The 15,367-nt window shown below is 36.8% G+C and overlaps 1 protein-coding gene and 1 non-coding gene across 17 annotated transcripts in view; both read left to right on the top strand.

Moving 5' to 3' along the window:
• The window catches only part of PDLIM5 (PDZ and LIM domain 5), a 196,673-nt gene that overhangs the window by 140,430 nt on the left and 40,876 nt on the right, over positions 1 to 15,367 (top strand). For 9 of the 16 annotated variants that reach the window (XM_023637708.2, XM_023637711.2, XM_023637710.2 and 6 more), the window contains one exon: positions 10,266 to 10,453. In XM_023637708.2, the coding sequence (XP_023493476.2) occupies positions 10,266 to 10,453 (188 nt within the window). Of the gene's footprint in view, positions 1 to 2,677; positions 2,810 to 10,265; positions 10,454 to 15,367 lie in introns of all 16 variants that reach the window. The other 7 variants (XM_070262248.1, XM_070262247.1, XM_070262245.1 and 4 more) reach the window with 1 other exon arrangement.
• MIR684 (microRNA mir-684) lies at positions 4,293 to 4,378 on the top strand. The gene has a single exon (NR_032815.1). It is a non-coding gene; the product is annotated as a microRNA mir-684 (primary transcript).

The raw sequence follows: 15,367 nt of genomic DNA, 5'->3' as shown, positions 1-15,367 counted from the left end.
CACCACGTCTATATTTTACATTTTTTGGTTTAGATTCTAAGTTCTAATGTAGAGTCGAGAAATCTGTGCATTTTATTTATTCACTGTGATTTGGAAAGTCAGCTTTCTTGAGTTTGTCCTAATCTCCTTTCCTGAATTAGAGTGTTCACCTCTAAAAGAGGAGCGATAGAGGTCATAGGTTCCAGGTACCCAGACATATTCTAAAGATATTTAGGTTAATTCTTCTTAGAAGATTTTGCTGGACTCTGCTGGTACTAAGTCCTTTTATATTATTGTTTGTGATACAATATGATGAAAGAAACTCATTACAGTTTCCTTTTCTTCTTACAGGAGAAGGATGATTTAGCTGATTTATTTTTTTAGTTGATTTTTTTATAGACTTAAGTTTTTTGTTATATTCACCATTACTTCCCCCAAATAGTAGCCGTTGCCTCAAAGATGCAGAGTAATTGAGAAACTCAGAGTTGAATCACTTGCTAAACTTAGTTCTTCCCCTTTGCATGACACTCACATTACCCTCTCCTGCCACTGACAGCATCTTTGTTTTTTCTCTTTCCAGCCCCCATTCTTTCTTTTCTAGCCATTCCCAACAGTTTCTAAAACATAGTCATACAATTCAATTAAATTATAGACTCACAAAAAAGTTATACTTAATTCTGTATAATTTTTTAAAAATCGCTTGCCACTGTGTTTATTTTGCCTTCTAATGGTTTGTACAGTTATAGGCAGTGGAACTAGGAATAATGGATTATTAGATTCTTCTGACAGGGAGAGGAAACCTCTGTGAACCCCCACGGTGTTAGATGTCTCAGCGCTCATTAACTTGGGTTGAGTTTGGCACATCATTACTTTATGTTGGAGGTGGCCACTGTTACGAATTTTGAAAAAGTGATCATAGTATAGTGAGTTATTCATTAATAACTTGCACCTATAAATGAAGAAGACTACAGGTTTCACACTATGTATTTTAGACTTTCTTTTTACTTTACTTAATAAAAAAGAAATTTTCAATTCAAATTTGATAACCAATTTGGAAATCATTAAAGTCCTAATGATGGAGTGTTACTTCCTCTCCAGGTGTTTGACCTTTTCTAAAAGACCAAGGGAAAATTATTATTATTTTAAGTAATAAAAGTTCTGAAGATAAAATTTTGTACCAGCATTTTTTAATCTTTACAGAGCTAACTGAAAATAGAAATATAGAGCATCAGCAGAGGTGGTGTTTTAGTCACATTCCCTGTAACTACTGTTTATTTTACAAAGGTGCTTGCCCCTGCCCCAATAGCTTTACTCTCAATATTTTAAACAGTAATTTCTGTTCATATTAAGCTGTATTGCTGCTGCTTACTAGGCAGCCGGTTGTACCCACTTCTCCCCAAAACACTAGTCTCATAAAATGTCAGGCCCTGGGTGTGGATCACCCCTAAGGTAAAACACTTTTTCTAGAGACTTTTTTGAAAAATCAACATAACCTTCCTTCTTTCTCTGCTTATAGAAATTCAAACTTCATGTTTAGATTTATTTTCTACTTAGTTGTTGACAAATCAATCTTCAGATGTGTTTGATTTAATTTTAAATAGGATTGGAGACGTGAACTTAAATACATTCAAAAGTGTTTGTGTCTCAAAAATCAGTTTTATGGAGGATTATATGTCAAATTTTAATTTCTCAGAGAAATAAGCAACAGTGAATAAATGACTGAACTCCTCTCACACTTCTGACATGTCCCACTTTTAGAATGTCGGAATATTAATGCGGGATGGTTGCTATCTTATCCTCATTATGCTGCCTCTTCTCACTTTCCTTTTTGTTCCTCCTCTGTCCTTCTTTCCCTACCTGTCAATTTAAGCAGCTCCCTGAGAAATGTGGCGGCAGGTTCTGTGGAAGGTTTTCGAGACTTTTCTGCCTTCTCTTCTCCTGCTAGATATAGCGCTGCAGTTCTGAGCGGTGCAGCCGCTACCGTGTCTGCTGCTCTTGCTGCGAAAACCAGGTAGAACTCACGTGCAGTGCCTGTCTGGTGTGACCCCAGCGCTTGCCACTGTCCCGCAGTCACCTCAGAGAAAACATGCCTGTTTGAAACACTCACAGCTCTATTACGAGATCTTAATTGTACTGGGGACGTTTTCTCTAGGTTGTGGATCTGTACATCCCACCATGTGTATTACTGATTTTTCTTTAAATTCTCCTTTTATCTCTTTCCGTTGCTACCATTTATATATAACACTTCTCAGTTGTGTGGATTGTTGCATGTTGTGTGCCTGTTGACTTTTGGGTTTTTATAATTTTTGGTTTTGATGTCTGGAACAGAATCAAGCATAAATAGGTATTTTAAGTTTCTATTGGTTTTATCTTTTCCCACAAACTGATTACATTTGAGGGTGATCTAAAGCCTAACTATTCTCTACAATACCCCTTCCTCCCAAAAAGGAACAAAACCTTTTTACTTTTGTGGAGTTTGGTTTTTACGTAATTTCTGGTAGTCTTTACTGTTTTAAATGCTTTCTAGAAGATGGCCTTGATCAGTCTTGGTGAAAAATTAATCAAGTCTATGCTAATGAGTAAAATAATGTGATAGACTCTTAGCCCTTCTTTGCTTCCAATCATAGACTGTGAAAACTTCTTTCTGCTGTTAGTAGTGTGATTATTCCGCTTAAATCTCTTTCTAAATGCTCACCAGGCTCTCCAGTCCTGAAAAATATCACTCCCTCCTGGATGCACTTTGCATCGGCCCTGTGTCCAAGCCTCTAGCTTTTTCTTATCTCCAGGCCTCGAGGAAGTCAACTGGCTCTATCCATGTTAGGAGAACAAGGTACCGTGGGAGGGGATGTCACAAGCGGTGGTTTGCTGTCAGAGACGCTGCTTTCTGTAACACTTAACCACCATATTAACAGGCCAGATGAGAAAATCCTAGAGCTGATTTGTGTCCAGTTTTAAATTAACTGTAATTTCACTGCAATGCAAATGCACAAGCACATTATTTTGTATGATTATTAACTAGCCTTTTAACCCTTTGTGACATCTTTTATTAGCACACTTGATGTTTGGTGTGAAATTATGAGTGAACCCTGTTTTTTATTGCATGGATGTAGCTGTACTAGAATAGTCACATGTTCAGTAAGATATACCTTTATACCTTTTGAAAAAATGAAGAAGAGTAAAATAATTGTGGCTGCTATCTTACAGTTTTTAAATATGAAGATTTTACTTGGGCAAACAACTTAATTTTCACTGTTTCTGGGAGATACTGAAACATAAATTGTTTTTTCTCCTAAATTTAACAATTATGCCAAAAATTATAGACATAATTAGAAAACTAAAATATCCAAAGTGTTTACTAAAGGTATAACCTGAATGAAATAACGGTATAGCATCATTTCTGACAGAACATAAAATTAATGGCAGAGGACAACCATGACTACAGTGAGTAAAAGCCTAGCATGACACAGGCTGCCAGTGATCACATGTTTGTATCCTATCCACTGTTACCGAGGTTTTCAATACAGTTCATTATAATGGTGGGTAACTTCTAAGGGAGGTATTTAAACAGGAAGAGAGATCATCGTACATTTTTCTCTAAGAAAAAAATACCTGAAATTATATTGTATTTGTGGGGTTGTGATTGTTTTGTTTTGTTTTTTTGAGGAAGATTAGCCCTGAGCTAACTACTGCCAATCCTCCTCTTTTTGCTGAGGAAGACTGGCCCTGTGCTAACATCCATGCCCATCTTCCTCTGCTTTATATGTGGATGCCTACCACAGCATGGCTTTTGCCATGTCTGCACCTGGGATCCGAACCAGTGATCCCCAGCCTACTGAGAAGCAGAACGTGCGAACTTAACCAGTGTGCCACCAGGCTGGCCCCAGTGATTGTTAAATGAACAGAAATCTGTCCTTGTCAGGGCTAAGTCTGCACAGAGACAGGTTACTGACCACGCTTGGAATTAAAGTTCCCTTTGAGAACCTAATGGAATCCTCTACATCCTCTCCCCAGAAAAGCACCTATTGCATTTTTTTTTAACTAAATGGCCAATGGTGTATTTTGATTGACATCAAATGGAAATGGGACAGGGAAAAATACTGGTTCTGTGAAAAAACCCCTTTCTCCATTCGTGGCATGCTCATTCAGCTCTTATCTTTTATTCTAGTAAATTATTTTGCTCTCACTATTTAAGAGAAAAAGAACAACATAAAAACCCTTGCATGTCTTATTTGATTGGGGAATTTTATTGTTTTTCATTTATCATTGTAAAACCAAGGGTAATTTTATAACTTTTTTGTACATAGCTATTACACGTAGGGCAATCTGTCTTTAGGAAGGGATAGATTACTCTAAAAGAAATGAATCCGAGATAGTTTTCCCTTCAATTCAGGCATGTTGTTGTTTAAATAAACCCTTGTTTAAAAAAAAAAAAGGTGAGCTTGCAGTTATGGACTAACTGAAGCTATCCATGGACCCACTCCTAGAGCAAGTCTTCGTAGTCATTATCAGTACTCTTTATTTATAGCAATAGGCACACACTAAACACATTTTGATATGTGGGAAAGGGAAATGGTCTTGACAAGGTAAGCCAGTGGCGTTCTGGAAGGCGGGAACGCAGGGTTTCCTGAGGAGACCTTGCTGACTCAATGAGAAGGGTTCCAGAAAGAGCTGTCGGGATGGTGTCAGAGATATTATATCTGATCTTTTGCCTTTATGTGATGATAATCTCTAAAGTTATAATAAAGTATAGTATAACAACAAACTTGTTTGTTTCTATTGTAGTATATTTAGCATTTTGAATTTTGGTACAAAAAGTCTAAGTTAAAGAATTTTGCTTAGGAAGATACAAAAAATTTTCTTATAAATACAGAATCCTGGAAGGAAGGAGACTCATGACTCCTCTATATGTCTAGGTCCTTTTTAGAATTCTGACAGAAGAATTCTATTAAAATAAAAAGATGCTTACAATTATACCTTTTGAGAAATATCCCTTCCCTACTACGTCAGAGTCTGTGTATTAGTATATCAATCTTTTGTAAGCCTTTAGCTAAAAACTGTTTCATTTAAACTTTGATAATTAAACCTACAATGTACAGTTGGCTTTTAAAAAATTTAAACAGGTAATTAGGATAAAACTTCTAACAAAAGTTTTTCCTTTGAAAGTAGGTTTAAAATTTCCAACTGCTCCTAATCTGCAGCTGAAGTTTACTTGTTGAAATAGTTAAACAAATGTGGGAAAGGAATGTAAACTCAAGATAAATCAGGTTACTGACACTGAAAGTTAACTTTTCTTCCTTTTTCTCTTTTCCTCATTAGTTCAGTTTTGAAAAGAAACCTTTGATACTTTAGTATATTTTTCTCCATTTTCAGTTTTTGAAATTTGAAACAAAAACTTTGGTATTCTTGAGATGAAAGTCGTAGTAACTTAAAATTTCGCTTCAGTTGCTTATCCATGTGGCAGACTGATGACAGTGACTATATTTGATTCTTAGCTTCTGTGGTATTAGCCAAGTGCATTTATGGATTTACTCTGGTTTCCTCATTAAAATCTTGTAGAAAGCATTTTAATTTTGTTTAGAATTTAGGTATACCTTAAACAAATTAAATTTAGAAAAAATATATATGCATCATATTTCAGAAATAAGATACCAATCTCATTTAAGTAATCATGCCATACTATACTATATTAATGTTAGTCATTAATTTAAAATATTTTGCTCTTCGTGATTATTAATAATATTTTATTCCAAAATATAAAATAATGTGTCCAATGACTTTATTAATTCTTTAATCTTTAGTATATGATACCTAATGTTTCTGTATTTTCTTTAAATAGTAGCTAATAACTATAAATTAGAAAAAAAGTCAATAGATTTTTAGAGACCTAGACATCGTATATTCGGATATGTGATTGTCTAGATAAAACCTAGTGTTCTTCTATTACTACGTTAAATGTTTTAAGTAAATAGAGATCAGTTTCCCTGGAGAATATTGAACTCCGCTGATCCATACTGAATTTAAATATAAATGGAACAACTTTCTTGCTCATAACTTAGATTTTTACAAGTTCTTTATAGTATACTGCACACCCTTTGTATCTAAAGAGTACTGTTTAAGATTTAAACGTCTTAGGACTTTTGGGAGAGAATGTATACAAGACTGTGCAAAGGATACAATAAAAAATGAAAATATTTTTTGACTTATGAGATATTTATTGCATGGGAATTTTAAGAAATATTGTGTGTTATTTAAAATTGAGTTGAGGAAGCAAGATTGTGTCTGATCCCAAAATTCTGGATCAAAACTATCCACAAGCTACATTTAGAAGCAAAATTATTAGTAAGATTAGAGGTGTTTATTAGTAAATGTACATATCGCTAGATATCTGAGCTAGATGTCACAGGATGTATCATTTCTTGAGCATCAGCTCTGTGCTCAGCACTGTGCTAAGTACTTTACATGTGTCATCTCATTGTATTTTGTATAATCCTAACAATAACCTTGGAACAAAGGTAGTATTTTTATCTCATTTTACAGATGAGGAAACTTACCAAGTTTAAGTAACCTACCCAAGGTCATAGCAAATGCCCCAAACTCAGATAGTTTATAATGTAGAGGTAGAGATGAGATATATAAAGTGGTAGAGTGTGGACGAGATACATAAAGAAGTTACTAGTAATTTTTTTAAATCCTCTCTATTATGAATCGAAACATAACTGTATGCCTCACAGTTAATATGTGCCATGAATTGAAAGAAGGAGTGTCTGTACTTCAAGAAGATTGAATGATTAAATAAAATAATATATGTTAATTGCTTAGCATGGTCCACAGTGCATGATGGATGTTTTTGTTACTGCTACTACTATTAATTATGGATAGGATTTGGACCGGTGCGGAGGGGGAGTGGGAGGCACGCCGTCTATGTAGAGCCTGGAGAAAATGTAGAATGGCAGACAGAGGAGAGGGAAGGTCAGAATATCGTTTGTATAGCAGAGTGGGAAGAGATAGGATTGGAAGGTTGGTTGTAACTACATCTTAGAAAGCTTTAGGTGTCATGCTGAAGTGTAACTTGGCCCTCCACCCTCTACGATATCTCCATCCTCTGCTTGAGTACCTTCTGGAGAGAGGCCTTTCACAAAAGGGGTTGTTAGGAAACAGATTTTTTCCTTTGGAGGATTTTTCATATTGGAAACTACTTCCTTTCGTTGAACCAAACTGTCTCATGGCAGATTGGATTCGACGTTAGCAAACAGAATATAGCCACACTGAGTGGATCCACATGTCACGTGTGTGAGAACTGCTCTTAAACGTCTCCTGAGTTTTCTTCATACGCTGGGTCAGTATTACCAGTTCCCTCAACCCGACTTCACTAGGCTTGGCGCTGATTTCCTATCATCCTGCTCACTTTTGTCTAAGTAAGGTTGTCTGGCAACTCTCCTGGAATACCTTTTAATTCTCTCAGGTTATTAAACATTAAATGATGATTTGGGTTTTGTTATTATTTCCAGACTATATTTTTGTTTTGTCTGTAACTTATAATATTGGTCATAAATTTTTCTTCTTAGAACTGTGACTATATGGATTATTAGTTATTTTTTTCAAATCTACATGAGTAATTAACCCTAGAATTAAAATAACCTGTATTTCTCTGTTACTTTCAGAAGTCATTTATTTGTAATGTATAAAAATATTGAAAATGTCTTTTATTATTTGAATACATTAATTATCCTTTTCACATGTTAAGCTCGTATTCTGTGCCTTAGACTGTGCTAAGTACTTTGTACATAATTCTCTTTTTTAAGCCTCATGGAACTCTTATGAGCAAAGTATTAGCACCATTTAAAGTTTAGGTAATTGAAGCTTAGAGAAGTAAAATAATTTGTCCATCACAAAGCTTTTTATTAAAAGGCACTATGCCATAATGCTTAAACTCTGTCTCATTAATGTTATTTATTGTGTCATCTTTATTGATTCTTGTGTCATCTTTATTGATAATTTTGTTCATCATTGCCATTAAGTAAGCAATTTTTCACTTTTTATTTATGATAAAAATTATTAAAGTGCTTAAATTTTTCATTTTATAGTATGTTGACATCAACTAAGTTTTAGTTTTTCATTAAACTGATTAGAAATAGTAAAAGAATTTGATAGCTCTATTACACTTGAATTTGAGAGAACAATAATGGGGAACAATGTTTCAAGAAAGTTAAAATAGCTCCAGTATGATTTTTCAAAACTGTTTAGTGTCAGAGTTGCCCCAAGACCACCTCCAGGTTTGCTGATTGACTAGGGGACTTAAAGAATTCAGTATATAGTTGTACTCATGGCGAAGATTTATCATAGCGGAAGAATACAAAGCAAAGTCAGCAGGGAGAAAAGGTACCTGGGGTCAGGTCCAGAAGAAAAGAGGCCGAAGTTTCCAGAAGTCCGCTCCCAGTGAAGTCACACAGGATGTGCTTGATTCCTGCAGCAGAGTTACGACAAAATATGCAAAGTGTTGTCTACCAGAGAAGCTCATTGAAACCAAATACTTCAGGCAAGGTTTTTACTGGCACTTGTCACACAGGCACTGTGTCTACTTCATACCAAAATTCCAGGCTCTCAGAAGACAGCAGGTGTTTAGCATAAACCACGTTGTTTATATAGTTTAGGCACAGTGAGCCTCTCTTATCTTTTTTAGAAAACTCTATGTGCCTATAGGGAGCTGTTTACAAGCCAAGTTCCCAAATGCCAGTCAGAGGCCAACCTTGTACGCAGGCCTTCCTGAGCATGGGCAGCCTCGGCCTTCTTTGTTAGGTCTCATCCGAGATGCGGGAGGCACTGGGGAAGTTAGATGTTCTTGTTCATTTGGGAGTGTAGTGGACTTGAGTGAACTGGAAATTCTCTTGGTAGAAATAATCTCAATCTAGACAGTATAATTAAGCTTATTTATTTTAGTGAAGTTATTAATATAATATCCTATCTTTGTCAAGCTGTTCTTCTGGCTGTCAGTTTCAGCTGTTGAATGAATTGAGTTTCTCTGCATGGAATTATTTAAGTAGTCAGTACCTCAATTTCTATTAAAAAGTTAGTAGGATGTATTATTATCGTTATAGCAACATTATTATTAGTATTATTTTATTATATATTATAATAGTAACAATATTATTAGTGGTATTAGCATTATAATACTTCACTTGAGAGAAACTGCTATGGTATTGTATCATTCCGAAGTGCATATTTTATAATGTGAGCTACCTAAAATTGTTTTTTCGGGAAATGATGATTTATAATTATACATAACAAATGACTGGGTAATAAAAGCCATATGATCGGGGCCAGCCCCATGGTTGAGTGGTTGGGTTCATGCGCTCCGCTTCGGCAGCCCAGGGTTTCACCAGTTCGAATCCTGGGCGCAGACGTGGCACTGCTCGTCAGGCCATGCTGAGGCGGCATCCCATGTACCACAATTAGAAGGACCCACAAGTAAATGTACAACTGTGTACCAGGGGGCTTTGAGGAGAAAAAGGGAAAATAAAATCTTTAAAAAAAAAAAAGCCATATGATCTTAGAAATCAAACTAGAACCAGCACAGATAAGGCCTCCTATTAAGCTAATAACTCTGATTGAGAGAGGACAGTGGCAGTCTCGTCTCTCGTCTTCCTGTTGTATGAACACAGAACACTGGATGTTCTGTTGGGCTGGGGATGTTGTCTCTCGTTTACTGCTGTGTGGCCCGTGCATGGCACAATGTTTGGCGTATAGTAAGTGCTTAAATATTTACTGAATGAATAAGTGACTGAGTGAGAATGTGAGTGAAAAGAGTGACTTGTGAGATGTCAGGGAAACTGAGTTCATAAAATCTTAGAAAAATGTGGAAAGGGGAAAAGAAACACCTGTGCCATTTCATAGAGGTTATCAGGGATTCTCCAATAATTGATTGTTTTAATCTAGATGACTCTTCTGAAATGTTGCAATCAAGAGGAATAGGAAGAGGAAATTAGCTTATTATTTAAAAGGATTGACTGTATAAGTTTTTCAATAGCCTAATTTCTCATGGTAGACCTTTTGAAGAGAATTTCCAAAATATTGAACAAATGCAATCTGACTCTTTTCCTTCTTTTTTTCTTTTCTGTTTTAAAGAGGCAGTCCCTCAGTCATGGTTTTAGTGTTTTTCTTTTTTAAAATATCAGTTAATGAATGTTTTTGTTTTCCTTAGAGATTTCATAGATTGAGGAAAGAAGGTGTAATATTACTAAGTCAGATTGCTACCATTTCACCAAAACGTTTCCTTATTTTCTTTCCAGCAATACCCAGGAGCCTTCTCAGCAGCTGCCTGTGTCCGTGGCTTCGGCACGGAGCATGCCCGAGAGGCTGGCAAGCCCAGCCTCCGCCAGGGCAGGGGTGGCCAGCCTCACCACCGCTGCCGCCTTCAAGCCTCTGGGATCCAGCAGCGCTGTCAAGTCTCCGGGCTGGCAGCGGCCGCACCAAGCAGGTGCGCCAAAGACATCTCTCGCCTTAACTGTAATTATGAAAATGTGTTCTGGGATATATGATAGAATTCACTGATGAAACCTATTTTCAACCATCTAAGATTTTAAAAGGACTGCAATGAATTGCTATGTGTTTTTCTCTCTGAAGTGTCTCATAAGTCTCTGTGTGTGTTTCATAGAATTGTCATTTGCTTTTCATCATTATAGAGTTGAGTGTTTCCTTATTTCCTAGATTACTCAGGGAGCACATGTTAAATTGTAAATTTGGGGTCTTCTTAACAAACAATATTGTTGGAAGGTAGCCTTGGTAATACAGTGTTTTAGTTTTGATGATACATACAAAATAACAGCAGAAGCATTTATTGCCATCAAATAGTTACTGAAGCAAGGATCTTTTACTACTTGTCCTCTGCAGATTTACAAGGCAGATGCAGAAGGAGGACATGTTACTAGACAGAGAACGTTTGAATGATAGGATGGAACAATTTGGGCTCAATCTGGAAACCTGAGTCTTCATTCACTTCTACAGATAAATAGCTTTAAACAAAGTCACTTAACCTCTTTGACCCTCTGCAAAATGAGGGGAGACTGAATGATCTCCTGTTTCTCCCAACATGAAGAAAATTTATGGTAAAGGACTGTAGTGCCTCCCTTAGCAGGAAGATGGGACTGTGTGTAAATGCTGCAAATCCCGCCTCGGCCTTCGTCCCTGCCCACTCTTAACATTCTCCCTGGATGGTCTGTCCTCCCGATTCCTTCTACTGCCTAACCACTGATAATTGACAGTCCTCTCTCTCCTGAACTCCGTATCTGCAAACTTGTTGACCTGCTTGCTGTTTCCAGGTGGCACCTCAAATGCAGCATGTCCAAAAATATCATGACCCCTCTCTGGGAGTGGTCCAGCCACCCCGTCACCGGAGCTAGAATGTAAGCCTGTGACCCCCCTCCACCCCCTCGTCTCACAGTAACTGACACCTCATGATTCCACTTCTTAGTATTTCTCAAATTATTTTCTCCTCTCTGTGGGCAGAGCCATTACCTTGGTTCAGGCCCTTGTCATTGCAAACAACTTCTAACTAATTTGCTGTCTCCTCTCACCCCACCAGCCTGTCCTCTGCTCAGCCAGTGGTCTTTCTAAAGCTCTGATCTGCCCACGTCACCCTCCCGCTGCAGATGCTTTCCTGTATCTCCCATTCCTTAATTTACCACTTAAGACCTTTTTCGCTCCAGCCTCTGCTAACCTCTCAGTCTCGTCCCCTGCTTCTCCCAGTTTATAATCTGTGCGGTGGTCTTACGAGACATGCCACCTCACCTAGCTTTGAGAGTTCTGTCTCTGCAGAGAACACACCTTTTTACCTCGTCTCCTGTATAATTCTAGTCTTTCCTCATCAGCTGTGGGATGAGATTGATTGAATACACAAGGGGCTGCTTTTAAAAATATAATAGTTTTAAGAATTGGTCATTATTATTAAGAATATTTTTTACAGTTGCAAGTGTGGATTTTTAGTTAATTTAATGAGGAATCCACCTTTGTTTTGTATTTTCCATAGTGTTTAAATATATTAGATACTAAAAACTTCATTTATTATAAATAAGTTATCTTTAGAAAAAATGCCAACTATTTATATAGTTAAAATTTATTTTCTAGTGTGATTTTGTATAGTTTTGAATTACATTACAAGTTACTAATTTTGCAAAGAAGCTTGAAGTTTCGTGCTGTGGGGGTAGGAGGGTAGGGCGCTGCATGCCATCTAGACTATTGTAAAGAAAAGACTAGTTTATTACTTTTGAAAACTTAAAATATTTAGACTAGTATCACTAGCTTTTGAAATTTCTGGACTATTAATTAACTTAGCAAGACTTATTCTCATGGGAAAAAATGCTGACAGCTCAGCCTCATACATTTTTAGTTGTTTCCATCCACTTAAAGCTTATCTATGATGCTGGAGATTTGCTGTAATTATTTTGTATGTGCATTAGTATACAGAAAGTAACTTTCAGAACAATTCCTTTGGCATGGTAATTGGAAGGGAACAGGAGAATGTGTCCTAAAAAAGCAGGGAAAAAACTAAATTTCTGAGATGGAAACTGAAGAGAAAGGCACAAAGTACTGTGGAGGGCAGAAAGTCTATGTACTGCTTTGGGAAATTCAGAAACTAAGGTCAAAATACCACTGCCTATTAAAATGAAAAGATTCCAATCGATGTGGAACTCCTGGAGAATACACTGCAGCAAAACTACCACAAGAGGGCGACAGAATTCTTTCTTCTCTGAGTCTAACTTGTTACAGTCATCAAAGCAGGCAAATAACACAACTATGATCGTGATTCACATGGTTAGTATTTAAAATATACTTTTTACAGAAAATTAAGTCAATTTAATTTGAACAGCTATAATAGTATAAAACATATACATTATATAACGTTATAAAGCAATATTATAAAAAGAAAATGAGTTGCCACTGTGAAGTCATAGCTGAATTACATCATGATGCTTAGCTCAAATCAGAAAATATTTGCAGAACTCCTGCTGTTTATCTTGCTGTAGGTGCTTCAAACTGGCCTTTAATGAGTCATCATGTTATAGAAAAGTTACTCATTTTACACTATTTCGTCTAAGTTCTAAAATAAATATGAAATTCCCAGCCGCTCAAATTCTTTCATTCTGCTCTACCATAGTAGAATATATCATAGCAGTATACCATATTTGAAAATGGAAGGAAAACACCTCAGGATCTCCCCTTAGTCTTTGACAAATAGTTTCAGGAGCTTCCTACTGCAGATGAAAAAGGTCTTTGGTTTAGGAGGTGATGGCTGTCTCATCGTGGGTTCTTATGTTCTTCACACTCCTGTGAAAACTGCAGTGCCAGCCAGAGGGCTGCGGAAGCTGGGAAGGTGAGTTGCTGGCCTCTGTGGCCTGAGATGCAGCACTAACACTGCTGGCACTGCTGCTGCCACGCTGGGGACTTCAGGCTTCTTTCTCTAGAGAATTCCTCGCTGTGCTCTAGTCTGGGTGAAGAAAAAGATTTTTTACCCCTCTACCCAACCTACACCAAAGAGTGCCTGTTACCAGCGATGTCATTTTAAAATAATTCTGCAGTCCAGTGGGAAGCATGGGCTCGAAATCCCTGAAGTGCAGTCTGTGGCCCACTTAGGTGATTATGAAATCAGTTTAATGGATCATGGCCAGTATTTTTATAAGCAGTGAAATAGAAAATATAAGAATGTTTTAACTTATTAAGTATTTTAGCTTAGTATTGTATAGTAATGAGGATAGGTATTAAGCTATGAAAATGTGGTTTTAGTTTATGTATATGTAAATATACATGTATACACACATACAAACATATATTTTGGGTCAGGAGGTAAAGTGTATTTCTTACTGTGTTTTATAGTTAAGAAAAAGTTTAAAAGTCACTTATTTAAATAAGTATTTTAGTCATACTTTTATCTATTGGGTAACAACTAATGTAGTTTTGAAACGATAGCCAAAAAAAAGACTGCATTGAAAGGGCTAATTGAAATTTTAAGACCTACTAGCATATTCTGAACCTGTCATGGGTTTCTCTTACCTCCACTGAAGTTCTGACTTTCAACCTCAGGTCATTTCACTTGTGGTGTTGTATAGCCTGTGTTACGCAGAAGTCTTAGAAGAATGCAGGAATGCTGTCATAGGAACTAGGTGTTTATGTGCAGCATGATAGTTTAGATTGGATCATCTTCCTTTCTTTAGGCATATAGTTCAACATACAATGACTGATAAAGAGCTGAATATTCAGGATGCAACATGTTCAAAAGTTCCTAGTCGGCATGAAAGTATCAAGATACAAAAGAAGTAAGACTCCAAGCTTGAGTTGTAGATAAGTCAGCAGTGCTACCTCCTGCTTGCCCCGTGTCTTTGGTAATACTTCCGTAATTCAGGTGCAGTCATCCCTTTAGAAACATTGACTTGATCTAGAAAAATACATAAAAGGTGAGATTTTTCTTGTTATTTTTCAGAATTGGGGCTTTGTACTTTTTTTTTTTTTTTGAGGAAGATTAGCCCTGAGCTAACATCCGTGCCCATCTTCCTCTACTTTATATGTGGGACGCCTGCCATAGCATGGCTTTGATGAGCGGTGCCATGTCCGCACCCAGGATCCGAACCAGCGGACCCTGGGCTGCAGAGGCGGAGCCTGCGAACTTAACCACTACGCCACATGCCAGCCCCTGTACTTTTTTAAACTTATATTTTAATTCACTATGTTTGTATGTCTAGTAGATTTTTTTAATGTTTGAAACCTTCATATTGTTTGTAAGTAGATAGAGATTTTCAAAACCTTTCTAAATATACTGGTATAAGTTTAAAAATACGTTCCTGTGTTTATGTAGGTGACCTAATTTGCTATGTAATGTTTTCTCTAGATTCTGATTAGGTTATGGATACCAGATTAGGTAATTTTTGTTCATTTGATGCAAATATACATATAAAATATTGCTATCTTATCAAATACAATCAGATGTTTTTCACGTATCCAGTCTTAAAGTCCTGCAGAGCTGTTATATGTTGGAAGCACATCAGTTTTCTAACTTTAGTTTCATTATGCACACAATGAGAGTGACTAATTCATTAGAACATAAACAGTGTTTTGCTAGGTCAGGCTTATTGTTCGTTGCACCCAGTTTGCAGACAGTGGTGGCCCTGAAGGATAGCAATGCCTGTCCTGTGGGGTGCGAATTTCAGAAGGCCAGGGATGTTCCCCGAATAGAGTATTTTGAGCCTTCAACTTCTTTATGTCTTAAAGTAAGGATCTAAAAAAGTCACCTGTGGCACTGTTGTGTAGCTTAAATGATGTAACATGTTGAAGTGCTTGGTACATAAAGGGTACTCAAGAAAGCTTAAGTTTTTACCCCTATAGAAGGTATAACCTTGTAGTG

This window comes from Equus caballus, chromosome 3 (assembly GCF_041296265.1).
Source record: "Equus caballus isolate H_3958 breed thoroughbred chromosome 3, TB-T2T, whole genome shotgun sequence".
Lineage (NCBI taxonomy): Eukaryota > Metazoa > Chordata > Mammalia > Perissodactyla > Equidae > Equus > Equus caballus.
The sequence above is the reverse complement of the archived record's forward strand: the minus strand, read 5'-3'. Positions and strand labels throughout refer to the sequence as shown.